This window comes from Perognathus longimembris, chromosome 7 (assembly GCF_023159225.1).
Source record: "Perognathus longimembris pacificus isolate PPM17 chromosome 7, ASM2315922v1, whole genome shotgun sequence".
Lineage (NCBI taxonomy): Eukaryota > Metazoa > Chordata > Mammalia > Rodentia > Heteromyidae > Perognathus > Perognathus longimembris.
In genome coordinates, this window is record NC_063167.1 from 30,253,583 (window position 1) to 30,281,579 (window position 27,997).

At 40.5% G+C, this 27,997-nt stretch overlaps 1 protein-coding gene across 3 annotated transcripts; it reads right to left on the reverse strand.

The window, feature by feature from the left end:
- Window positions 1-5,552: 5,552 nt before the first annotated feature.
- On the reverse strand, window positions 5,553-27,749 carry LOC125355084 (intracisternal A particle-promoted polypeptide). Of its 3 annotated transcripts, none has more exons than XM_048351197.1 (9): window positions 27,655-27,749; window positions 22,384-22,721; window positions 20,404-20,835; window positions 18,675-18,830; window positions 17,767-17,934; window positions 13,199-13,336; window positions 9,205-9,327; window positions 7,125-7,345; window positions 5,553-5,887 (listed from the first exon to the last, which is right to left on the reverse strand). In XM_048351197.1, exons 2-9 carry the CDS (start codon window positions 22,673-22,675, stop codon window positions 5,663-5,665), a joined length of 1,755 nt encoding a protein of 584 aa, XP_048207154.1. In that variant the 5' UTR covers window positions 22,676-22,721; window positions 27,655-27,749; the 3' UTR covers window positions 5,553-5,662. The 3 variants fall into 3 exon arrangements, with proteins under 3 accessions (XP_048207154.1, XP_048207156.1, XP_048207153.1); XM_048351199.1 differs by lacking the exon at window positions 27,655-27,749 and adding an exon at window positions 27,313-27,648; XM_048351196.1 differs by lacking the exon at window positions 27,655-27,749 and adding an exon at window positions 27,021-27,299.
- Window positions 27,750-27,997: the final 248 nt, after the last annotated feature.

Genomic DNA, 27,997 nt, shown 5'->3' on the forward strand with positions numbered 1-27,997 from the left:
AACAGTAAAACAAACTGGTCAAAAATATTTAAAAGAAGCTGGGCGCTGGTGGCTCACTCCTGTAATTCTAGCTATCCAGGAGGCTGAGATCTGAGGATTGGGGTTTGCAGCCAGCCCACACAAGAAAGTTCATGAGATTCTCATTTTCAATTAACCACCATAAAGCTGGAAGTAGAGTTGTGACTCAAGTGGTAGAGTGCTAGCTGTGTACACAAAAGCTCAGGAGCTACACACAGGCCCTGAGTTTAAGGCCCAAGGACCAACACAAAAACTTTTAAAGAGCCAGATGCTAGTGTCTTATTCCTCTAATCCAGGCTACCTGGAAGAAAAGTGAGGCATTCGTCTCCCAATTAATCAGCACAATTTTAGTCTGGAGGCATGGTTTAAGTGATATGGTGCCAGCTGTGAGCTCCAACCTGTGTTCAAAGCATGATAAAAGTGAAAGCCCAGCATACATGTACAATAGGGGCTGGGAATGTGGCTGAGTGGTAGAGTGCAATTATATACATATAGTTTCTATTTGATAGATTTCTGATATGGAGAGACATGCTGAACCGGACACTGGTAGCTCATGTCTCTAATCATAGCTACTCAGAGACTAAGATCTAAGGATCAGGGTTCAAACTGAGCACAAGCAGGAAAATCCATGAGACTCTTATTTCCAATTAACCACCAGAAAACTGGAGCTGTGGCTCAAAGTGGTAGAGTGCTAGCCTTGAGTAAAAGAACTCTGGGACAATGACCAGGCCCTAAATTCAATCCCTACAATCACCAAAAAAAAAAAAGAAAAGAAAAAAAAATGTGCTGGAGGAGCACCAAGTTTACTTTCTTACATTCCTGCTACAGGTTGAATTGTTGAAGTCTTAATCCCAATTATGGCCTTTTCCAGAGATTGGGCCTTTACATAAGTAATAATTAATAAGATTAATGTTAAAATGATTGTGGTGGCTTTAACATGCTATGACTTGAGTTCTAAAAGGAAAGATTTGGAGACAAGACATAAACAGGAAGAATGCCATGTGAACATGAGGGCCGTTTATAGACAAAGGGAGAGGCACAGAAGAGATGCTTCCCCCACTGCATTCAAGAAATTGCCAACACTTTGCTGGGTGCTGGTGGCTCATGTCTGTAATCCTAGTTACTCAGGAGGCTGAGATCTGAGGATCATAGTTCAAAGCCAGCCTGGGCAGAAAAGTCCATGAGACTCTTACCTCCAATTAACCACCAAATATCCAAAAATGGAGCTGTAGCTCAGAGTGGTAGAGCACTAGCCTTCAGCAAAAAGCTCAGCACCTAGGCCCAGAGTTCAAGCCCCAAGAATGATAAAAAGAAATTGCCAACACTTCGATTTCATACTTATAGCCTCTAGAAATACTGAATCAGTAAACTGGTTAAAATTTCTATGATACTTTGTTAACAGTTGTACTAGCAAACTAATACAATTATCACAGAGCTCATTTTTTACATTTTTTTCCTTTAAAATCTGGTATTACAATGTAGTACAGGCTGGCCTCAAGCAATCCTCTTGCCCTGGTCTTCCGGAAGAGCTAGGACTACCAGTGTATGCAACCATATGGACAAGATATTTAGAAGAATATTGTCAAACATTATGGAGGAAGTACACTATAACCACTTCAGAAAATGGAATTAAATGTCCTTTTTTCTTTGTTTCTGATATTTTACAGTACTGGGGTTTGAACTCAGGGCCTTACACTTGCTAGGCAGGTATTCTACAGCCTAAGCCACACCCTCAACCCTAAATATAAATCTACAGGTATACATCCCAAAAGTTCAAACTTGTGCAATTAAGCAACTGGCTTAGTAGTCCAGTCTATTCAGGAGGCTCAGTTCTGAAGGATTGAGGTTCAAAGCCAGCCCAGGCAAAATAGTGTTTTAAGATTCCAATTACACAAAGGAAAAACAAGCCATGAGCAATGAGCAAACAAGCCAAGTAAGAGCATAAGGCCTTGAATTCAAACCCTGGTACCAGCAACAAAAAAAACCCCTGCAGTCCCACTACAATTTGGTAATCCAGGAATGCTATTATTAAACTAAGTTAATAAGTAATACAAACAAAAGAAAAAAGCTAGATTCTTTATTAGTATATTCTTTTTTAAGAAAACAATATTATTACTTAAATAATAAATAATTTACAGTTAGTTTCAGGAATCTTCTGGCCTTGTTAAATTCGAAGACTAATTACATTTCTGCCACAGCAGTATAAAACATCTTCCATCATAGTGCCATTTTAGGTCAATATTAGGCAATAGTGAGAAACCAGGAGTATTTTGTAAATCTGTTTTGAACCAGAAGGCATATTGTATAGCTAGTAATAGTAAAGGCACATGGATTAGAGCTTAGTCTACAGATTGTGTGTGTGTGTGTGTGTGTGTGTGTGTGTGTGTGTGTGTACTGGGGCTTGAACACAGATTGTACTTTTGCTTGAACCTCACTTTTTTTTTTTTTTTAACTTCACATTCTTGTTTGGCTTTTTCATTCACAGCAAGTGCTCTGCCACTTGAATCCTACCAAGCCACCACTTCCAGCTTTCTCCTGATTAAGTAGAGATAAGAGTCTTGAGGATTTTTCTGCCTTGAATGGCTTTTTTGTTGGTAGTGGTACTTGAACTCAAGGCCTGTGTACTGTCGCTGAGTTTTTGCACTCAAGGCTAGTGCTCTACCACCTGAGCCACAGCTCAAGTTTTTATTTATTTATTTATTTATTATTTTTTGTGGTTCCTTGGAGATAAGAGTCTTACAAACTTTCCTGACCCGGCTGGATTTAATGTGACCCTCAGATCTCAGCCTCCTTAGAAGCTAGGATTACATGTATGAGCCACCAGCACCCTGCATGCCCTGAATGGCTTTGGCTCTCCATCCTCCTATCTCAGCCTCCTGGGTAGCTAGGATTACAGGCAAGGTCCCTGAATGTCCAGCGTGATTACCTTGATATTTAATAATTCTTAGATATCTTACAGATCCTAATCAAGTATCTATTACCCTTTAGACTTTCAGGATGTCTTACAGAAGGGACACAGCTTTCCTAACGCATGTATTTGGTTAAGTTATGAAGGAAAATATCCTTGTGGGCAAACCAACTTTATTGAAGATTAATGCTACCTCTACCTGGAATGCTTATCTAATGTGGTTTGCTGGTTTTTCCTGGTCTCCTGGGGCTTGAACTGAGGGCCTGGGCACTGTCTGTGAGCTTTTCTCAGCTCAACGATAGTGCTCTACCACTTTGAGCCACAACACCACTTCTGGTTTTCTGGTGGTTAGTTGGAGATAGAGTCTCAGAGACTTTGCTTGCTGGGCTGGCATCAAACCTCAATTCTCAAATCTCAGCCTCCTTCTGACTAGCGAGGATTATAAGCATGAGCCACTGGCACCTAGCTTTCTAATGTGTTTTATGGAGCTTCCCCCCCCCCTTTTTTTTTGCCTTTTGGTCCAAGGCCAGAACTAGAAGTGAGTACCTTATGCTTCTGCTCATTAGTTAGCACTCTATGAACTGAATCATGTTTCCAAACCCTAGGTTTATTTTTCTAGCTTAATAAAATGTTGGTCCTGGTCCTTTTAACAATATACTGAAAGTCTTTAGTGAAGAAATGAGAAATTAAATCCTTGCATCAGCTAGTTAAACCTAATATATGCAAAACCTTTCATCAATATAACTAACTGGCTAGTACAAATAACTTAAAAGTAACAGACATATACAATGAGTCTACAGAGTGGAACAGAGAACAGTTGTTTTGAATGCTTCTCAAGTTTTGAAACATATTTTAAATTAGATGGGCTTTCAGTTTATAATTATAAATTTCCAATAGTTTCGGAGATACAAGTTTAGTATCCTTTACCTGAAATGCTTGTGGAAAGAAGTGTTTCTTTTTTTTTTTTTTGGCCAGTCCTGGGCCTTGGACTCAGGGCCTGAGCACTGTCCCTGGCTTCTTTCTTTTTGCTCAAGGCTAGCACTCTGCCACTTGAGCCACAGCGCCACTTCTGGCCGTTTTCTCTATATGTGGTGCTGGGGAATTGAACCCAGGGCCTCATGTATACAAGGCAAGCACTCTTGCCACTAGGCCATATCCCCAGCCAAGAAGTGTTTCTGATTTTGGAATTCTTTAGCTTTTAGAATATTTATGTACATTTTGCTGATTGAATATTCTTATTTTGAAAATCTGAAATCTGAAGTGTTCCAAAGTCTAAAACCCTTTTGAGAATCAAATATTAATATTCAAAAACTTTTGAGGGCTGGGAATGTGGCTTAGTCATAGAGTGCTGGCCTGGCAAGCATGGAACCCTGGGTTCAATTATTCGTACCACATATACAGAAAAAGCCAGAAATGACGCTGTGGCTCAAGTGGTAGAGTGCTAGCCTTAAGCAAAAGAGCTCAGGGACAGTGCCCAGGCCCTGATTTCAAACCCCAGGACTGGCAAAAAACAACAACAACAACAAAAAAAACTTTTGAGATTTCGGGTAGGGATGCTCAAGCTATGCCTAAATTCAGCCTTCTCCAAGCTAAGCAGTGTTACTGCAATACACTCAAACCTAGGCTTGCCCAAATTCAAGTACATTTCACAAGGTTTAATAATCTAATAAAAGTCTCTTTTTATAAAGCCAAGCATAATTTTTGGAAGTATCTACAAAATGAAGACATTTCTAGGTATATCTATCACCCATTACAACATCCTATTTCAATCAAAGACTGTCACTAAAAACCTCCAACTAGCCATGCACTGATGGCTTCAAGTTCCAGGGATGAAGAACATTCATTTGGTACAAGACAGGGAAGACATGTAATGCTTCATGTCAGTTGCCTGAGGCATATCTACCTATATTGGTAATTTGATGATGTTATAAATATGATGATATTATAAATATCCAAATGGTCCTTGGCAGAAAGGATCCCCAGCCCTAAATTGCAGAAAACTGCTCTGGATTGAATCAAGGGTATGCAGAAATCTCTAAACTGTCTTTTAAGTCAGGCATGGTGGCTCATACCTAGAATCCCAGCTATGAAGGAGGCAGAGATGGAGGAAGAAGATAATCATGGTTTGAGATTAGACTGGGAAAAAGTTATCAAGACCTCATCTCAACAAAAAACAAGCTGGGTGTCATAGCACACTCCTGTCATCCTAGCTATATGGGATAGGCTAAGGGCCAAAGTGAGGTCCAATCTAAAAAATAACCACAAACAGCAAAAGGAGATGGAGGTGTTATTCAACTGATAGGGCACTTGCCTAGGAAGCAAAAAGCCCTGATCTTAAACTCCAGTACCATCTCCTCCCCCCTAAAATGTCTCATGGCCATTATTCCTGCATCATATACAGGTTATAACTTGAATTGCAATGGTGAAACAACCTAAGAAGCTATTGCCTCGAAGCTTCCAGGATATAATTTTTCAATTAAGAAATGTATGTTTAACTGGATAATTCTAGGACATAAACAGCATTTCTATTATTGGTAAGCTAGGAAAATTTGTGTGAGCTCTTCATTAATTTAGGGTACTTTTAATATCCATTCTCATCTAAATTTTTAGAAAAATCATTATCTAAATATATGGGAACTCCATAAAATCAGAGGGTTGTACCACTAAATATGTTTCATTTGTACAAGATCAGATCCTACATTTTCAAAATATTTCTGTGTTCTTATGCTTTATGTTTTATAGTACAGCAACACCCCCTTCACAACGACTAGTGATCATATTACCAATTTCAGTCCATGTATCTGAGTGGGGGTTATACACTTCAACTGAGTCCAAGGTAACTGGGGCCAAAAAATCATGGCTGGACGATCGGCCTCCAGAGACATACAGAAGACCATTGATTGCTACAACACACATGCCTGCTCTAGGTACCTTCATTGAGGCAACTTCAACCCACTTTTCCTGGTTAAGGGAGAAAGAAAAGAAATGTTAGTAGTGTCATAAAGAGGGAATAAAGAAAATCTCAGAAATCAGATAGTCTGATTCTTCTTACATTTTAAAATTGCAAACAATCCAATCAAATATATAGAACATTTTGAAGGGAACTGTTGATTAGGCATGGTCAAAGTAGTGAATTTAGAAGAAAATCATAAGGAAATATATCTCATTTAAATTATGAGCAGAAGATGATCTCAATCCTATATATTGGCTAGTGTTCTGTGGAATCCAAGAAGGTAATATGCTCAAAATAAATAAGAACCTCAAAGCCCCAGTAAAGAGAAGCATATATACTTAAGGAACCAACAAACAACCTCACAATATGTCAAAGTGTATGGGATATAGTTAAAAGTGCTGATAAAAGAACATTTACAGGACTGGGAATATGGCCTACTGGCAAGAGTGCTTGCCTCGTATACAAGAAGCCCTGGGTTCAATTCCTCAGCACCACATATATAGAAAATGGCGAGAAGTGGCGCTGTGGCTCAAGTGGTAGAGTGCTAGCCTTGAGCAAAAGAAGCCAGGGCCCAGTACTCATGCCCTGAGTTCAAGCCCCAGGACTGGCAAAAAAATAAAAATTACAGATTTAAATAACTGTATTACAGTCAGGCATGGTGGTGCATGCCTATAATCCCAGTACCCAGGAAGCAGAGGCAGAAGGATCTCATTTTTCGTCAGCCTGGCCTAAATGTGAGATGCTGTCTCAAAAAATGTATTATAGAGGATGTAAAATCAGTTCTTTCAGCTTCTGAAAAGAAGGGCAAAAATCCAAAATAAATAGGAACAAGGACAAAATAAAAATAGAAACAAAAGCAATTTGGACAATCAATAGAAAAAAATCAATAAAGCTAAGAATTGGCTCTTTGAAAAGAAAAGAGAGGAAAAAAACCCAAAATGATCAACATCACAAGTAAATGACAAGGAACATCACTTATAGAAATGCAAAAGAAAACCAGATATGGGCTGGGGATATGGCCTAGTGGCAAGAGAGCTTGCCTCATATACATGAGGCCCTGGGTTCGATTCCCCAGCACCACATATACAGAAAACGGCCAGAATTGGCGCTGTGGCTCAAGTGGCAGAGTGCTAGCCTCGAGCAAAAGGAAGCCAGGGACAGTGCTCAGGCCCTGAGTCCAAGGCCCAGGACTGGCAAAAAAAAAAAGAAAAGAAAACCAGATATAATCTAAATCATCCAACCTACCTCTTCAAAAGAATACTTTTCTACAGTATGAAGAGCATCTTGTGTTTCATTCCATCCTCCAATAGAATAGATGCAGTCGTTGAGTGCTGCCACCCCAAGATATGCTCTCCTGGTTCCCATGGGGGGAAGTGGAGACCATCGCTTAGAAAGTGGATCATAAACTTCACAAGAACGAAGCTCTATTCCTTCATTGCTGAGTCCCCCAATTACATAAATTAAACCTGGAAACAGAATATTTTTGTTCAGATGCTAGAGAAAATAAGATGCAGTGATGAAAAATAGTTGTAATCTATGTTTGCCATTATATTTCATTCCAAGACTTGCAAGATTAAAGAAAAAAATCAACTCCGTCTAGATTATCATGTCATATTTAATCATGCTGCAACAAAAATTAGGGATTCATTTAAAGTGGCACTGAATTTTTATTTATTTACTTATTTTTGTCGGTTATGGGGCTTGAGCTCTGGGCCTGGGCACTGTCCCTGAGCTCTTCAGCTGAAGGATAGCACTTCACCACTTAAGCCATAATGCCACTTCCGGTTTTCTGATGGTTAATTGGAGATGAATGTCTCATGGACTTTCCTGCCTGGGCTGGCTTTGAACCATGATGCTCAGATCTCAACCTCCTGAGTAGCCAGGATTACAGGCATGAGCCACTGGTGCTCAGCCTCACGTTTGTTTGGAAGCTGCTCTACCACTTGAGCCACAGCTCCCTGATATGACAAAGATATTTTATCTCATTGTATAATGATCTCATGTTCCAAGTCAACTGCTATCACACATATAGAAAAGAGATGGATTTCCCTATGCAAAAAATAGCATATGCAAAAAATAGCATGTACTTTTAACTGTGAATGCCATTGTGCAGACATAAAATAGAGAATTTAGCTGGGGATATGGCCTAGTGGCAAGAGTGCTTGCCTCCTATACACGAAGCCCTGGGTTCGATTCCCTAGCACCACATATATAGAAAACGACCAGAAGTGGCGCTGTGGCTCAAGTGGCAGAGTGCTAGCCTTGAGCAAAAAAAAAAGAAGCCAGGGACAGTGCTCAGGCCCTGAGTCCAAGGCCCAGGATTGGCAAAAAAATAAATAAAATAAATAAAATAAATAAAAATAGAGAATTTAAATTAGAGTAGTTATGTAGGTTAAGATATCAGGATTGATTACTAGAATACAAAAGAATGAATTTAGAATTCCTTATTAAATATAATTTGAATCTGCAGCTTCTTCACTTACAAATTAAAGAGGATGAAATAGATATTTCCAAGATCTCTATATAGCTCCATAACAAAATATTAAACATGAAATAATTAGAGAGTACCATATAGTAAATAATAAAATCCAGGTTATAACATATATATATATATTTTTTTTTTTTTGGCCAGTCCTGGGCCTTGGACTCAGGGCCTGAGCACTGTCCCTGGCTTCTTCTCGCTCAAGGCTAGCACTCTGCCACTTGAGCCACAGCGCGGCTTCTGGCCGTTTTTCTGTATATGTGGTGCTGGGGAATCGAACCTAGGGCCTCGTGTATCCGAGGCAGGCACTCTTGCCACTAGGCTATATCCCCAGCCCCATAACATATATTTTGAACATGTAATTGTTAGTGGAAATAGAAGACAGTACAGGACTCATAAAGCAGAAAGAACTTGAGCTGGAAATAAAAGCTATTAGAGGGGCTGGGAATATTGCCTAGTGGTAAAGTGCTTGCCTCGTATACATGAAGCCCTGGTTTTGATTCCTCAGCACCACATATATAGAAAAAAGCCGGAAGTGGCGCTGTGGCTTAAGTGGCAGAGTGCTAGACTTGAGCAAAAAGAAGCCAGGGACAGTGCTCAGGCCCTGAATTCAAGCCCCAGGACTGGCAAAAAACAAAACAGAGAAAAAAAAAAAAGCTATTAGAACACAATGGACATATTTCTTTCTCTTCCACAGATACACATACGTTTTCTATCAGTCATTCATACTAAGAATTTAAATGTTGTAAAAAAAACACAAGTTTTAAAAATACATTCATATTAAAGAAAACATTTTTTGTGGTACTAGGGATTAAAGAGGAAAATATTTATAAAAGTATTTACCTTCCATTTCACAACACCCAAAATAGTAGCGTGACACAGCCATGTTGTCAACTAATTCCCATTTATTTTCATCAGGATCATATCGTTCAATGGTATTCCCTATCTCAGCTCCAACCCATCCACCTGTCAAATAGAAGAATATTTATTTATTTATGGGATAAATCAATCTTTCTTTTTTTTTCTGTCAGTTGTGGGGCTTGAACTCGGGGACAATGCCCAGTCCCTGAGCACTGTCCCTGAGTACCTTTGTTCAAGGCTAGTGCTCTACTACTTGGACCCGGTTTCAGTTCTGATTTTCAGGTAGTTAATTGGAGATAAGAGCCTTACTGACTTTCTTTCCTGGGTTGGCTTTGAACCATGATCCTCAGTCTCCTAAGCAGCCAGGATTACAGGTGAGAGCCACCGGATCCCAGTTTAGGATAAATGGCTCTTATTATAGCAAAGAACTTAAAAGAATTGAATCTAACAATTTAATAAATGAATATATATACATATTTATTTAAATATGGAGAGAGAAAGAGAAAAGATGAGGTCAGGACATCCTTTATATATCTTTGTACTTACAGAAAAGAGAAATAGCAGCAGCAGTCAGGTGTGGCAGCTCATGTGTATAACCTTAGCTACTCAAGATGCTGACATTGGGAGGATCAAGGTTTGAAGTTAGCTTTGGCAACAAGTGCACCAGACCCCATCTCAGCAGAAAAAGCAAGGCATTTTGGCATGTCTATCATTCCAGCTACCTGGGAAGCAAGAAATAGGCCAGTCCTGGCAAAATTGCAAACCCTATCTCAAAAATAACCAGAGCAGGGCTGGGAATATGGCCTAGTGGCAAGAGTGCTTGCCTCTCATACATGAAGCCCTGGGTTCAATTCCCCTGCACCACATATACAGAAAATGGCCAGAAGTGGCGCTGTGGCTCAAGTGGCAGAGTGCTAGCCTTGAGCAAAAAAAAAAAGCCAGGGACAGTGCTCAGGCCCTGAGTCCAAGCCCCAGGACTGGCCAAAAAAAAAAAAAAATAATAATAATAATAATAATAACCAGAGCAAAAAGGGCTAGAGACTTGACTCAAGCAGCAGAATACCTGCCTAGTAAGTAAAGGTCCTAAGTTCAAACTCCAGAACTTCCCCCTAAAAAAGGAGGTAGGGCCTGGCACTGGTGGCTCACACCTATAATCCTAGCTACTAAGGAGGCTGAGATCTGAGGACCAAGGTTCAAAGCCAGCCTGAGCAGGAAAGTCTGTGAGACTCTTATCTCCAATTAGCTACCAGAAAACTGGAAGTGGCGCTATGGCGCAAAGTGGTAGAGCACTACCCTTGAGCTGAAGAGCTCAGGGACAGTGCCCAGGCCCAGAGTTCAAATAAAAACTAAAAAGGGAGAGAGGGAGGAAGGAGGGAAAGAGGTAAGAAAGAAAAAGTAAGAGAGAGAGGAAGGGAAGAGGAAGGAAAAAATGAAAAGAAAGAGGGAAGGAAGGAAAGAAGGAAGGTCAAAGACAATGATAACAGAAAAAAGCCTTCTAAATACAAAACAAAGGTCTAGGGGTATGGTTCAGTAGTACTGTGCTTGTGTAACATGTACAAAGAGCTAGCATTAACATTAAGCTTCAGCACTGTAGACAAAACAGAAACAAACAAGAGCTTCCACATTTATTTTTTGTTTTGTTTTTTTTGCCAGTCCTGGGGCTTGAACTCAGGGCCTTGAGCACTGTCCCTGGCTTCTTTTTGCTCAAGGCACTTCTGGCTTTTTCTATATATGTGGTGCTGAGGAATCGATCCCAAGGCTTCATGTATACAAGGCGGCTATCACTAGGCCATATTCCCAGCCCAAGAACTTCCACATTTGATCATTTCTCCAGGTAATACAATTTGAGATTAAGAATTTACAGAGCTGCAAGAAACTGACCACTCCCATAATTAATAAACTAATCACTAATTGGGCAAAGGAACTAAGGAGAGATTTCTCATAAGAGGTAAGAATGGCAAAGAAACATATGAGGGGACTGGGGATATGGCCTAGTGGCAAGAGTGCTTGCCTTGTATACATGAAGCCCTAGGTTTGATTCCCAAGCACCACATAAATAGAAAACGGCCAGAAGTGGTGCTGTGGCTCAAGTGGCAGAGTGCTAGCCTTGAGCAAAAAGAAGCCAGGGACAGTGCTCAGGCCCTAAATTCAAGGCCCAGGACTGGCAAAAAAAAAAAAAAGAGAAAATACTCAACATCCCTGGCTATAAAGGAAATGCAAATCAAAACAACTCTGAGATTCCATCTCACCCAGTTAGATTGGCTAACATCATGAATTAGAATAACAAATGCTGGTGGGAATGTGGTGAAAAATGATCCCTATTGCACTATTGATGGGAATGTAAACTAGTAAAACTACTCTGGACAGAGGTATGGCAGTTCCTCAAAAAAAACTAAACAAAGCTCTTCCATACAATCCAGCCATGCCACTCTTGGGCATCTTCTCAGGATATCACAAGCTGGGATACCATAAAGACACTTGTACATCCATGTTCATTGCTGTACTATTCACAATGGCCAAGTTATGGAAACAGCTCAGATGCCCCAGATGAAGTGGATACAAAAAAAATGTGGTACCTATATACATTGTAAATTTACACAGCCATTAGAAAGAATAGCATTATATCATTTACAGGGATATGAATGGACCTAGAGTAAATCCTGTTAAGGGAGGCAAGCCAAGTTCAGAGAGACCAAAGGTGCACATTTTTCTCTAAAATGCAGGACAGGACTCTAGGCATTCAGACACCAAAGGAGGATACTCTTAGGGGAGGAACACAAAGGTGCAATGCCTCTGTGCCACTTATTGTATACAATAATATTTATAAAAATGAACTCCAAGAAATGGAAACAAGAGTTTTTCTTTTCCTTTTTCTTTTCTACTTTGTCTTGTTTGTTCATTTTTCTATCTTTGGGGGGGTAAAGGAAGGGACACAACAATGGAGGGACATAGGGTTAGCAAATGTAGCAGTGGTACTCACAAGACATTATGTTGAAAATTAACTATACAACTTGTGGGTAGAAATAGGAAGGGAAAATTGGGAGAGCATGAATCTGAAAAGAAATGTATTAATTACCTGACACATGAAACAATAACTTCTCTGCATATCATCTTTTTATTTTTATTTTTTGGTTGGTCCTAGGGCTTGACCTCAGGGCCTGGGCACTGTTTTTGGAGCTTTTTTGCTCAAGGCTAGCACTCTATAACTTTGCTCCAGTTCTAGTTTTCTGGTGGTTGACTGGAGATAAAAGTCTCACAGATTTTCCTGCGTGGGCTGGCATCCAACCTCAATCATCAGATCTCAGCCTCCTGAGTAGCTAGGATTGCAGGTGTGAGCCACGAGCACTGGGCCTGTACATCAACTATACAATAACAATTAAAAAAAAAAAAAGAATTTACAGAGCTGAAAAAAACAAAACACTTTTTTTTCCCCAGTCCTGAGGCTGAAACTCAGGCTCTGGATACTGTCCCTGTTCTTTTGCTTAACATTTACAAAAACCTTACCACTTGAGCCACAGTGCTAATTCCAGCTTTTTCTGAGTGGGTTTTTGGAGATAAAAGTTTTCACAGACTTTCCTGCCTGGGCTGACCTAGAACCAAGATCCTCAGATCTCAATCTCCTAAGTAGCTACGATTATAGGCACGAGTCACCAGCACCCAGCAAAAGCACACATTTCTTTTTTTTTTTGCCAGTCCTGGGCCTTGGACTCAGGGCCTGAGCACTGTCCCTGGCTTCCTTTTGCTCAAGGCTAGCACTCTGCCACTTGAGCCACAGCGCCACTTCTGGCCGTTTTCTGTATATGTGGTGCTGGGGAATTGAACCCAGGGCCTCATGTATACGAGGCAAGCTCTCTTGCCACTAGGCCATATTCCCAGCCCAAAAGCACACATTTCTTACTGGATGAAAGAAACATTTCTAAATAACCAGAATGTAAGAACTTAAATATTCTTAGTTAATCTCAAATACCATAATTACCCAAGGCATAGATAGCTCCATAAGACACACATACTCCCAAACCACAGCGGGGTTGATTCATTGAAGCTACAGTTGTCCACTGCTTTGTAACTGGATCATAGCATTCAGTACAGTCAAAAATCATTGAATCTTTTTCACCTAGTTTAAATGAGAGATACACACAATAGAAGGCTTAGTAATGCTAATGGAACTATTATTAGTATTAAAAATCTTATAGTATTTAGTGGCTTTCCTTATTTTCAGAAATTCAACCATACTGCCTAATTTTAAAATATTCATTGAAAGTCTTTAGCTACCAGGCATTATTTTGAATCCATAGCACTGTCATTTATTAAAGCCCATTTATGGAACAAAGGTACAATTTTCCTCTCATTTATTTATAATTCTACCACCCCAAACAAAGTATGCTAATCTTTAAGACACAATTTAAATTTTAACATTTCTGCTTTTTCTTTTTCCTCAGGTATTTGTTTGGGTAGCTGACCCTGGTAAAATGTGAGTTTTACTGTAATCATAATTCTTTTTATTTTTTGGCCACTCCTGGGGCTTGAACTCAGGGCCTAGGCACTGTCCCTGAGCTTCTTTTGCTCAAGGCTAGTGCTCTACCAACTTGAGCCACAATGCCACTTCCAGCTTTTTCTGTTTATGTGGTACTGAGGAATTGAACCCAGGGCTTCATTTATACTAGCTAAGTTCCCAGCCCTGGAATCATAATTCTTTTTTCTTTTTTTTTTTTTTGCCAGTCCTGGGCCTTGGACTCAGGGCCTGAGCACTGTCCCTGGCTTCTTTTTGCTCAAGGCTAGCACTCTGCCACTTGAGCCACAGCGCCACTTCTGGCCATTTTCTGTATATGTGGTGCTGGGGAATCGAACCCAGGGCCTCATGTATATGAGGCAGGCACTCTTGCCACTAGGCCATATCCCAGCCCCCGGAATCATAATTCTTATAGAGCAACAGACAGAAAATAATAAGTTTAAAAATACACCACTTAGGGCTGGGAATATGGCCTAGTGGTAGACTGCTTGCCTCGCATACATGAAGAACTGGGTTCGATTCCTCAGCACCATATATATAGAAAAGGCCAGAAGTGGCACTGTGGCTCAAGTGGTAGAGTGCTAACTTTGAGTATAAAGAAACCAGGGACGGACAGTGCTCAGGCCAAGTCCAAGCCCCAGGACTGACAAAGAAAAAATAATACACCACTTAAGTAGAATTTTCAAATATACCATACTTAAAAAGTCTGAAAAAAAAATCTAAAAAAAGCTGGATATGATAGAAAAATGCTTGCAATTCTGGCACCCAGGGAGCTGAGGCAGGAGAATCGACAGGCTGAGCTTCATAGTTAGACCCTGTCTCAGAAAAAGAAAAAAAATTGTCTAGGGGCTGGAGGTATAGCTCTGAGATAGGAGTTCACGCTTAGCATGCATGAAGCCTTGGCCCTGGGTTCGATCCCTGACGCCACATCATTTCAACCCTCCTCCCAAAAGTCAGTTTAACCAAAGAGTGCAAGCTTAAATTAATAACATTTTAAAGCTTTATTTAGATAAAAATTTAAATTAAGGAACATCTAAATAAACTAAGAGATTATCAGGTTCATAAATTATAAGATTCAATGTAAATATGATCATTCCTAAATTGACATATAGCTATAATTCCAATTCCTTCCCCCCAAATTAACTTTTTTTTTTTTTTTTGCCAGTCCTGGGCTTTGGACTCAGGGCCTGAGCACTGTCCCTGGCTTGTTTTTGCTCAAGGCTAGCATTCTGCCACTTGAGCCACAGCGCCGCTTCTGGCCGTTTTCTGTATATGTGGTGCTGGGGAATCGAACCTAGGGCCTCGTGTATCTGAGGCAGGCACTCTTGCCACTAGGCCATATCCCCAGCCCCCAAATTAACTTTTTAAAGAAATTTTACAAACTGATTCTAAAATTTATATAAAAGCATCAAGAATCAAAATAGCTAAGCCATTACCAGAAAAGGGTAATAAATAAATTTAGAAACAGCCTTGTCATATTGTGAAGACCTATAATAGAGATAGAAAGATTAAGATATGGACAGACTGGGGGGGAAGAGACGGGGAAAATGATGGAGGAAGTAACAAGTTGGATAAGAAATGTACTCACTGCCTTATGTATGAAACTGTAACCCCTCTGTACTTCACTTTGACAAAGAAAAAAAAAAGAGGGACAGACAGAGAATCTAATAGAGCAGAAAAGAAATCTAAGAACTGAGCCACGTACTTGAAAGTTATCACAGAGCACTAATAAAACAACTATTTTATGTTGTGATAACTGGTTGTTTATGAGGGGGAAAATGAAATTGGGGGCTGGGATGTAGCTCAGTGGCAAAACGCTTGCCTAGCAAGTGCAACGTCCTGGGTTCGATTCCCCAGTACCAAAAAAAAAAAAAAGAAAAGAAAAAGAAATTGGTTCTCTACTTCATAATATCCATAAAATTCAATTCCAGGTATATCTCAGACATAAATATGAATGGCAAAAACAATAAAACCTTATCAAAACAATGAAGCCTATGACCTCAGCTACTCAGAAGGGGATGATCAGGACTGCTATTCAAGGACAGACTGGACAGAAAGTTAGCAATCAAGTCAAGCACAGTGAGGCTGTAGTTAATAGGATTTTAGTCTAATGCTGGACTGGGCAAAAGTGATGGAACATTAACTGAAAAATAACTAAAAATGGCTGGGCATGCCTAGTAAGCATGAGGTTCTGACTTCAAATTCCAGCACTGCTATAAAACAAAAGGAGACTGAGATCTGAGGACTGAGGTTCAAAGTCAGCCTAGGCAGGAAAATCTGTGAGATACTTATTTCTAATTAACCACTAAAATGCTAGAAATGGAGTAGATGCTCAAGTAGTAGAGTACTACCCTTGAGCATAAAAGCTCAAAGACAGCACCCAGGCCCTGAATTCAAGCCCCAGGACTAGCACAAACAATTCAACTATCTCACAACAGAATATATAAAATTTTGATAATCCATGATATACAATAGGAAACTATACAGCAATGACTATATGAAATAATGTGAGGGAATGTGGCTTAGCAGTAGAGTGCTTACCTAGCATGTATGAAGTCCTTGGTTCGATTCCTCAATACCACATAAACAGAAAAAGCCAGAAGTGGTGCTGTGGCTCAAGTGGAAAGTAGCTTAGGGATAGTGCTCAGGCCCTGAGTTCAAGCCCCAGGACTGGCAAAAAGAAAAAAGGAAGGAAGGAAGGAAGGAAGGAAGGAAGGAAGGAAGGAAGGAAGGAAGGAAGGAAGGAAGGGAGGGAGGGAGGGAGGGAGGGAGAGAGGGAGGGAGGGAATAAGGCTAAAAACATAATACTAAATAAAAGAGAGGAAGAATATTTGCAATAATCTATTTAGATAGTATTCAAAAATAGGTAAACTGAAGTATATTGCTTACAGAGTTGAAAACACAGCAATGGCATGATCAAACCTGAATTTTAGCCAGACACTGGTGGCTTATGCCTGTAATCTTAGCTATTTAGGAGGCTGAGATCTGAGGACTGAGGTTTGAAGGCAACCTAGACAGACAAATCCATGAGGCTCTTATCTCTAGTTAACCAGAAAAAAAGCCATAAGTGGGCTGGGAGTATGGCCTAGTGGCAAGATTGCTTGCCTTGAATACATGAAGCCCTGGGTTCAGTTCCCTAGCACCACATATATAGAAAATGGACAGAAGTGGCGCTGTGGCTCAAGTGGCAGAGTGCTAACCTTGAGCAAAAAGAAGCCAGGGACAGTGCTCAGGCCCTGAGTCCAAGGCCCAGGACTGGCAAAAAAAAAAAAAAAAAAGAGAGAGAGAGAGAAAGCCATAAGTGGAGAGGTAGCTCAAGTGGTAGTGTGCCAACCTTGTACAAAAAGCCAAGCAAGCACATGAGACCCTGAATGTGAGTGCACACACCCCCCCCCCCTGGATTTTAGAAGAACACTATAGGCCATAATTTGTAAAACAGACTTTAGGGAAATAAAAATAGAAGTAGGGAAACTAGGTTAGTATAATGGCAAGGAATGCATGTATCTGCATTCATATTGAAGGATTAGATGTAGGATGTGAAAGAAAGGTGTCAAAGATGTTAATTTTGTTTCAAATCACTGATCAAATCATGATGATCATTTATTTGATAGAAAATCCTGAGAAAGAAACAGATGTAAAAGGTGAGGAAATTGAAGACTGGTTTACACAGGTTAAGTTTGAAGTACATATTGGACATTCAGGTAAAGTTCAGAAAGCTGTTTCTTCATTTTACAAATAGTTTTTCATTAAAAGAAAACCTAAGTATTTCATCTTGGGATTAAACCACAGGATTTCTCTACAGTGAAACATTCTACTTGTGTTCTTTCCCCTCTCTCCTTCCATAACTATTCACTTATTGAACAATGCTATATTTATGTATATCAAATAACACTTAGCAACATGATATAAGATATACAAGAATGTAACCAACTAGTGTTGAAAGAAGGCAGCACACACACACACACACACACACACACACACACACAATTTTGTCAAACAGACTAATAAGGAAAATAAGACATTTTTCTTATTACCTCCAATAGCGTAGACCATCCCTCCCAAAACTGCTACTCCCAGTCCACATCGAGCCTGATGAAGTGAAGACACAGTGGTCCAGTACTGGCTAAAGGTATCAAAACGTTCTACACAGCTGAGGGCTCTGCTGTCACTCCAACGACCCCCCTGCAACCGTGTATACCCACCTAAACAGAGAAGCAGAAAAAATAAGTACACATCAAATCTCTTACTGCCAAATAAAGAAACTGTAGTAATGTGGGAAGTCTAGCCATTTGAATCTAAATGTTAAGTATACTGTTCCGAGAAATAAGGGGTTTCAAACCTTGCCATATCCATCTATCTATGTATGTATGCACATATATTATTTGTAAATATGCCAAGTCTTATCTTATGGTTTACATGCAAGAAGATTATCTCACTGTTTTATCTGGTTTTGGATATAACAGAACGTTAGGTGAAATATAAATCAAGGTACTAATTATGTCTATATCTCATTATTTTCATTTTTCAATTAAAATTAATGGGCTGAAATCTTGTTTTTGACTGCATATCCCACCAACAAAAAATTTTATTACACTCCGCAAACATATATTTATGTATATGTCATAATATATATGAAATTATACATAAAATTATATGTAATTGTAAATTATAATAAGCATTTATACAAAATACAGAAAGAAGGAAATGGACAATCTTTCACTCTACATATTAAATATTGATCAAGTTTAGTGCTTTTAAATTAAAACAGAAAGAAGCTTCAATATGTTCCTTTAATATAAATGCAACATAAATCTGAATGTGAAATTAAATACTCTCAGACACAACTGCAGATTTTAACGTATACAGAAAAAACAAACTATTCAACTTTGATTCTGAAAATAAACATAATTCCTGTTACTGTTACTCTTTTAAAGTTTCTCACCTACTGCATATAGGTACTTCCTTGCTTTCTTCCGTGGTCGAACCTTAGATGTTTGCAAAAAACTACAGAACTTGTTCTCTTTGGGAGATTTGCATACCTCACAGTATTCCTTCAAAAGTGTTTGCAATGCAACACGAAGATTAAAGTCAGATACTCCTGAAGCAATATTTTAAAAAGAATGTTTTAAACAATTTTGAAATTCTATTGTAAAGACATATTTCTATAAATATAAGATACATTTGGTAATCAGTACATAAAAATTCATCATCAAACAGTTATTTTTTTCCTACAATACAAAATGTTGTTTTTCTTATCCCTACTGAAGATGGCAGTTAAACAAGATTCTGATTATCCAGGCTGGCATATAATCCAGTGGTGGAGCACAAGAGCCTGGATTGAATCCACATTAGTGGTGTATACCTTTAGTTAAATAGGCCTTGAATCAACATCAGTGACAGAATCTGAAAAGGGAGATGAAAGCCACAGTTACCAAGCGAGGACATCAGCCCTAGTGGATATATAATCCACCACCCTTCATGCTTCAGGCTAGAAAGCTGAGAACACGGGCCGGGAATGTGACCTAGTGGTAGTGTGCTTGCCTAGCATACATAAAGCCCTAGGTGTGATTCCTCAGCACCATATATACAGAAAAAGCCAGAGGTGGTGGTGTAGCTCAAGTGGTAGAGTGCTATCCTTGAGCAAAAAGAAGCCAGGGACAGTGCTCAGGCCCAGAGTTGAAGCCCCAGGGCTGGAAAAAAAAAAAAAAAAAGAAAGAAAGAAAGATGAGAACACAACATACTGTTCTCAAATTTTAGGCTAGAGAATACAAAGTTGTTATACTCAGATTAAAAAGTATTAAGGAGAATTAGCTCTTACATTATCAGAGCCAGGTTTCAGTTACCTAGGCCATATGACTAAAATATCAAAAAAATTAGCACTACATCTAACAAAGCATATCCATGGAAATACAAAAGATTGAAGAATTAAAATAACCCTGGAAGAAAACATTAGTCATAAACAGAAACCTATTTCCCACAAGTGCTTCATACAAAATAATCAATCTAAGGCTATAAATCCTTTAAATCAAGAATTTGAAGATAGAATTTGGTGCTTTGCTCAGTACACAAACTGAGAACTGAAAGAGTATTGTAGACTTAAATAAGAAACAAAGAAAACAACAGCTATGACTAAAAGCTAAAATAACAATTTGGAGGAAAGTCTTAGAAAAAAAGAGAGAGAAATATTCTCATATTAGAAGATGATACATATGAAAGACAAAAGAAGTTCCAATTGGGCGCCAGGGGCTCACGCTTGCAGTCCTAACTATACTCAGGAGGTTGAGATCTGAGGATGATGGATTGAAGCCAGCCTTGGGGGTAAAGTCTGTGAGACTCTTATCTCCAATTAACCACCAGAAAACCAGAAGTAGTGCTGTGGCGCAAAGTGGTAGAGCATTAGCCTTGAGTGAAAAAAAAAAAAAAAAAAAAAGCTAAGGGACAACACCCAGGCCCTGAGTTCAAGCCCTGACCAAAAAAAAAAAAAAAAGATGAATAAGGATGATTAAAATGGGCAGGAATATTAATAAATAAAAAAATAAAAACACTCTACTACCTTTCAAATAGGGGCTGGGGATATGGCCTAGTGGCAAGAGTGCTTGCCTCATATACCTTTCAAATAGAGAAAAAGCCACTTGATAATCAACTAAATTCCTATACAGCAAAGGAGTTACCTTCTATATATTTTATAAGCCTCTGAGGTGGTAGTAAAGGGAATCGAATTGGGTCTAGCACTTCTACCACATGTTTTCTTCTTTTCCCCAGGTCTTTCAGAATCCATTGCATTGCAGCTAAGAAGACCTGATACTCATCCTCTATGCTAAGCTCTTCACTTCGTAAAATTTTGATCAGCTGATCTTTTGTGAGTGCCAGGAACTCTTCCCCACTATGAGCCTCCAAGAAATGAACATGAATATAGTTTTCTGTAAATTCCAGGAGATCATGGCAGGCAATTTGCTCAGAGAACTGGAAAATCCCAATGCAGTTCAGTGGATCAATTTGTCCTTTTAGAAATTCACAGCAAAGATTAACAACTTCAGTCAACTGTAGCATGTCTGCTGCAACAATCAATTCTTGAACATTATTTGCAGCTATGTTCACTAGACCTAAGGAAAGAGGAAGATAGACAATAAAATAAAAAGAAACAATTTTTAGTGTATGGTATTTAAATTGGAAAAATGACAAAAGTGAGGCTTTTTCTGTTATTTCATATGGCTTTTTTAGAAATTTTCAGAAAACAAGCGTAATCTAGAAGTTATAACAATGATTATCTTCTATCTACTAAGAGCAATGCAGTTCTGCCTATTGACTTATGTACAAATTAATATTCAAGGATTTTTTTTTACCTTACTGTTCCAAATTCTGTGAGCTAATTAAACTCCTTCATAAATCCTGTTTACTTCATTTACTTAAAAATTCACACTGATTAATCCACAGACTAGCACTGAACTACATAAAAAACAGCGAGGGGCTGGGAATATGGCCTAGTGGCAAGAGTGCTTGCCTTGTATACATGAAGCCCTGAGTTCAATTCCTCATCACCATATACATAGAAAAAGCCAGAAGTGGTGCTGTGACTCAAGTGACAGAGTGCTAGCCTTGAAGAAAAAAAAAAAAAGAATCCAGTGACAGTGCTCAGGGCCTGAGTTCAAGGCCCAGGACTGGCCAAAAAAAAAAAACAACACCCCAAAACAGAGAAAGGTTGTAAGTTATGCCTCTGTTGTCTGACAGTAGCAACAGAATTTAGTGAAATAATGTTCATGGTGTCATCATCAGACTACTGGGGGATTAGTACTTTCATCAAAGAAGTAAAAGATGGTAAAATTCAGAGAAATAATACTACTGAGCATATCTGGGGTAAAATAACATAAGTCAAATTGGTACTAAATAAAAATGGTAATTGGCTGTTTGAAATGTATGTATAACTTAATAAGATAGAGGGGCTGGGAGTATGGCCTAGTGGTAGAGTGCTTGCTAGCCTACGTGAAGCCCTGGGTTCGATTCCTCAGTACCACATATACAGAAAAGGCCGGAAGTGGTACTGTGGCTCAAGTGGTAGACTGCTAGCCTTGAGCAAAAAGAAGCCAGGGACAGTGCCCAGGCCCTGAGTTCAAGCCACATGACCAACAAAAATAAAAATAAGCAGAAGACATTCCAAGGTTCATAGTGTAGTTTCATAGTGTCCCAATAGTCTTAGAGTATTTTGCTCCATCAACTATAGCTTGTAACTTCTAATCTCTTGCTCACTGAATTCAGCTAGTGGAAAAAAGGAAAAGAAAAATAAAAGGGCCTGCCATAGGAGTTTGCCTTTTTTTTTTAAGTTTTTCTGATTATCTTTTCTAGCAACTGCTGTCTGTATCTAGTAGACAACACTCAATTAAAAGCTCACTCCTAGCTGCAAGGAAAGATAAGAAATGTAATTTCCAGCAAGATACAAATGCCACCCATAGCAGTGTCAAAATTCTGCTTAAGGATGAAATGAAAATGAATACTGAGTATTCAGACCTAAGAGTGTGCCTGAGCAACATAGAAAGACCTCATCTCAAAAAAAATAAAATAAAACTTTTCAAGTCTCATGATAACATGTTGTTAAACTATGTTCTATGTAACTTAGATCCACTTCTGTTCTCCTCCAAAAGGTTCACATAACAAACCTGTGTAAATGAAATCCAGAAGTAATTGAAAGATTCCAGCTTCAATTCCTAGAATCTGCACAACATCTTTTGAGGATTCTTTCATTCTTCCACTGAATAAAGCTGCAAAATATGGACTACTGGCAGCCAAAACTAGCCGATGAACATGAAAAGTTTCCTTTCCAACTTGCAGCTGCACATCACAGAAATGCTGTTCATGTCTCATTTTATTGATCTGGGCTAAGATGAACTGGGCATGTTTATCAGATGAAAATGGATTATCACCAGCCTTGAGACAGCCTTCATTAGCCATGATGATCACAGATTAATTAAAAGGACCCTTGGCCCATTATCTGCTCCTGATAAAAATACAAAGACATCAAAAGAATTTAAGTGTTTAACTAACGTTTTCTGATTTGATTTACTGATTAGCAAAACACGTAATTTAAACCAATTAGAACTAAATTGTGTAGTATTTTTTTTTTACAATTTACTAACACTTTGCAAATAAAAATTTGAGATACACTTTATATTGAACAAACACACATTAGGATCCAGTTTTGCTTTATGCATTAAAAAAAATTTATAAAACTAAGTATCAGGGACTGGGAATATGGCCTAGTGGTAAAGTGCTCACCTAGCATCCATGAAGCCCCTGGTTTGGATCCCTCAGTACCACATAAACAGAAAAAGCCAGAAGTAATACTGTGGCTCAAGTGGTAGAATGCTAGCCTTGAGCAAAAGAAGCTCAGGGACAGTGCCCAGGCCCTGAGTTCAAGCCCCAGTATTGGCAAACAACAACAATAACAAAAAAACAAACTAAGTATCACAGAAACAAAATGAGTTTAGAAAACAATGTAGTACAATTTCTGCTATGATTTCAGAGAAGGGAATAACTAGTATGGGCCATAATATCTGGAGGATGCTTCAAGAAGAAATGAGACCTCAAGGGGCTGAGAATATGGCCCAGTGGTAGAATGCTTGCCTTGTATAAATGAAGCCCTGGGTTCAATTCCTCAGCACCACATATATATAGAAAAAGTCAAAAGTGACACTGTGGCTCAAGGGATAGAGTGCTAGCCTTGATCAAAAAGAAGCCAGGGACAGTGCTCAGGCCCTGAGTTCAAGCCCCAGGACTGGCAAAAAAAAAAAAAGTCACGGATAGTGCTCTGGCCCTGAGTTCAAGCCCCAGGACTGGCAAAAAAAGAAAAAATATAGCCAGAAGTGGCACTGTGGCTCAAATAATAGAGTGGTAGCCTTGAGCACAAGAAGTTTCAGGGATAATACCTAGGCTCAAGCCCAAAGATGGCAAATAAATAAATAAATAAATAAATAAAAATCCTTTAATTTGTATGTTTCCTTTTGTACAGGAAGGCCTCTGAGTGTTGCAATTCAAGACTCCTTAAGGGGCTGGGAATATGGCCTAGTGGTGAGAGAGCTTGCCTCGTATACATGAAGCCCTGGGTTCGATTCCCCAGCACCACATATATAGAAAACGGCCAGAAGTGGCGCTGTGGCTCAAGTGGCAGAATGCTAGCCTTGAGCAAAAGGAAGCCAGGGACAGTGCTCAGGCCCTGAGTTCAAGCCCCTGGACTGGCAAAAAAAAAAAAAATATATATATATATATATATATATATATATATATTTAAGGAGTCTTTTTTTGGCAAAAAAAAAATATATATATATATATATATATTTAAGGAGTCTTTTTTTTTTTTTTTTTTTTTTTTTGCCAGTCCTGGGGCATGGACTCAGGGCCTGAGCACTGTCCCTGGCTTCCTTTTGCTCAAGGCTAGCATTCTGCCACTTGAGCCACAGCGCCACTTCTGGCCGTTTTCTATATATGTGGTGCTGGGGAATCGAACCCAGGGCTTCATGTATACGAGGCAAGCTCTCTCACCACTAGGCCATATTCCCAGCCCCTTAAATATAATTTTCTCAGGCAATCTGTCTCTTTCTCTTTTCTCTGGGTTTTCTGGTCACCCTAGAGCTAAAGTATTTTACTGCCTACATTACATTATTCCTTGTCAGACACCCTACCATGCTAATCCAAGCACATATTCAAGAACATCCAAATATATGTGACTACACACACAAAATTCTCGAAAGACAGTCATGTAATGGCAAAGATTATCACAACTATAGCTGTGTATAGCACCAATCTACTCAAAAGCATCAATTCCATTTATGAATAAATAGCTTAGTTATTTTTGTAAGGTCTTTTTTTTGTTTTGTTTTTGCTCAAGGCTAGTGCTCTATTACTTGAGCCACAGCTCTACTTCCATCTTTTTGGTGGTTAATTGAAGCTAAGAGTCTAATGGACTTTCTGGTCCAGGCTAGCTTCAAACCACTATCCTCAGATCTCAGCCTCCTGAGTAGGATTACAGGTATAAGCCACCAGCACTTGCAGGTTTTTGTTTTGTTTTGTGCTGGTACTGGGGTTTGACCTCAGGGCCTCATGCTGTCACTTGGCCTTTTAGCTCAAGGCTGGAGCTCTACCACCTTAGCACAGCTCCACTTGTAGCTTTTTGCTGACTAATTGGAAATGAGTCTTCTGGACTTTTCTGTCTGGGCTGGCTGGATCCTCAGATCTCAACCATCAGCCACTAGCACGTTAGCTTTTTGGGTTTTGTTTTGTTTTGTTTTTTGGCCAGTCCTGGGGCTTGGACTCAGGGCCTGGGCACTGTCCCTGGCTTCTTCTTGCTCAAGGCTAGCACTCTGCCACTTGAGCCACAGCGCCACTTCTGGCCATTTTCTGTATATGTGGTGCTGGGGAATCGAACCCAGGGCCTCATGTATATGAGGCAAGCACTCTTGCCACTAGGCCATATCCCCAGCCTTTTTTTTTTTTTTTTAACTATTAGCTTTTTCACTGATTATGTCATTTATAATTTTCACAATATTTAGAAGAAAAGATAAACTATTCCAAATGACACAGAACAAAACTAAAGCTCAATTTCCCCAAGGATATAGTGTTTATATAATGACAGGCTTAGTGTCTGAATCCAGGTCTTTTTTTAAACCAGAATTTTTCTCACTATAACAAGAATAAACTTGTCAATAGTCATTTTAGAGTTGTTTGGATCTTTATAGGAAAAAGGTAGGAAGAGGTTAAAAAAGTCTTATTGGGCTGGGAATATGGCCTACTGATAGAGTGCTTGCCTTGCATGCATGAAGTCCTAGGTTTGATTCCTCAGCACATATATAGAAAAAGCCAGAAGTGGCGCTGTGGCTCAAGTGGTAAAGTGCCCTTGAGCAAAAGGAAATCAGGGACTGTGCTCAGGCCCTGAGTCCAAGCCTGGCAAAAGAAGAAAGTCCTATTAAATAACTTGAGCACTGAGAGTCAAAGGGATTCATCCAAGTTATCTTTTGAATAAAGAAACATGAGATGATGTAGAAAGGTGCTGGTGGCTTACACCTGTAATCCTAACTACTCAAGAGGCTGACATCTGAGGATCCAGGTTCAAAGCCAGCCCAGGCAGGAAAGTGCATGAGACTCTTATTTCCAATTAACCACAAAAAGCCAGAAGTGGACCTATGGCTCAAGTTGTCAGTGTTAGCCTTGAGCACAGGAGCAGTGCCAGGCCCAGAGTTCAGCTCCAGGAAGAGACACACACACAGAGAGAGACAGAGACAGAGAGAGAACACAGAAATCTAAGATGACTAGAGTTTTATCAAGGAGAATGGATAACAAGACTGACAGAAATGTTTTAGGCTGACATTAGAAAAAAATGATAAGTTCATCACGTGCAGTCAAAACAACTAAGCTGATAAACCTGACTAGGAATTAACTTATTAAGAAAGTTGAGGGCTGGGAATGTGGCTCAAGTGGTAGAGTGCTATCCTTGAGCAAAAGAAGTTCAGGGACTGTGCTCAGGCCCTTGATCCTGAGAGAGGGGAGGGGGAGAAGAGAGGGGAGGGGGAGAAGGAAGGGGAGGTGGAGGGGGAGGGAGAGGGAGAAAGAGAGGGGGGAGGGGAGAGGGAGAGAGACAGAGAGAGAGAGAGAGAGAGAGAGAGAGAGAGAGAGAGAGAGAGTGAGAGGGTGAGGTTTTGAAAGTAGCTGTTAAAACTTCATTCACTTCTGCCCCTTGCATATTGTCAGCATGTCATTAACTGGCACAAAAACACAAACTGCATTTGTCTCTACATAGAAAAGCGACCTGAAGAAATTATTAAAGATGACATGGGGGGTTGGGGATATAGCCTAGCGGCAAGAGTGCCTGCCTCGGATACACGAGGCCCTAGGTTCGATTCCCCAGCACCACATATACAGAAAACGGCCAGAAGCGGCGCTGTGGCTCAAGTGGCAGAGTGCTAGCCTTGAGCGGGAAGAAGCCAGGGACAGTGCTCAGGCCCTGAGTCCAAGGCCCAGGACTGGCAAAAAAAAAAAAAACAACAAAAAGATGACATGGCTGTCCAGCTCCAGCTGCTTTTTTTTTTTTTCTTCCTGCTTTAGTTTCTCCCAGTCAGCAGATTTTGGACCTCCGTGGTTTGCTTCAACCGTGTCCTGCTTAGTACAGCCACTAAAAATGGTGCCACCAACAGGCTTACCAGAGAGGGTTCGCTAAATCACCACTGTGGTAGAACTGAAGTCCTACTCTGTTACCAGGTTTCTCAGTAACTGTGGATCTTATTTCCCAGCCAGTGGAACAACTCACTCCAGAAGGCGGCACGTGGGGCGAACCTTATTTCCAAATGGAAAGAGCAGGATCCTCCTGGGATACTGCTCAGGGCTGTGTGGGGTTTGCCTGCAAAGACTTCAACTTAAAAAGGCCGAGGAAATGGTGGAGACACCACCGGTGGAATCAGGTGTGTTGGCTTTTGGATTCACAGTCAAGAGCATCTAAAACCCGCTTCGGTAAGGGGTGTTGAGAAAGCATCCCAGGCGAGCCCTGACAAACAAGCCGAGGCTCCAGGTGGTTGAATTGGTTGGGGACCTAGAGAGCTTACCCCAAAGTCTACTGCGACACTAGAGGCACAAGCCAATCCGGCGCCACCGGAAGGGCAGGGAGAGGACCTCGGACCACCGAGGGGACGGCAGGGGGCCAGGAACCGGCCTCAGGGTCCCCGTCAGGGTTAGGGGCGGGGAGAGCAGCGGTGCAGACTAGGGGCTGGAGGCTGCGCTGAAGGTCGAAAACACTGGGGCTCAGAGCGATGCCCGAGGCGACTGGAGGAAAGGCGAGGACAGGCTGGTTCCAGAGCTCTCCTACACTCGGCCTCCAGAGTCCTGAGAGCCGGGCCGACCGGAGAGGAAGTTCCCGACCCCGTCACCCTGGACGCAAGCCCTCTTACCAGCCGCTTCCCTTCCTGCCGGCGGCCGCTCGGGCCCTGGGCGCCAAGTCCAGACGCGCCCCGACGCGGAGAGGGCGGGGAAACCCGGCGGATGACTAAGGGCCGGGCGGCAGGGGGCGGGGCCTCAGTGGGTGGAGACTAGCGGATCTGGCTTTTCACGGCGCCTGCGCAGATTCACCGGCGTGCGGGGGGCGGGGGGGGGGGGTTGGGTGGGAGGGACAAGATGAGAGGAGCGGTTCGGGCCTTTCTCCGTGCAGACGCTCCGGGGGGGCGGGGCCCTGGACTGGCCGGGAGTGACTGGGTTGTTGGCTGCGCTCCCCAAGCTTGGGCGCTTGACTTTTCC

What these genes read in the sequence shown, in the direction of transcription:
- LOC125355084 (XM_048351197.1), bottom strand. Translation starts at nt 22,675, where the DNA reads ATGGCTAATGAAGGCTGTCTCAAGGCTGGTGATAATCCATTTTCATCT. An exon ending in GCTTATAAAATATATAGAAG is followed by an intron (nt 18,831 to 20,403) that starts GTAACTCCTTTG and finishes ATATTGCTTCAG; the next exon opens with GAGTATCTGACTTTAATCTT. An exon ending in GAAGTACCTATATGCAGTAG is followed by an intron (nt 17,935 to 18,674) that starts GTGAGAAACTTT and finishes TTCTCTGTTTAG; the next exon opens with GTGGGTATACACGGTTGCAG.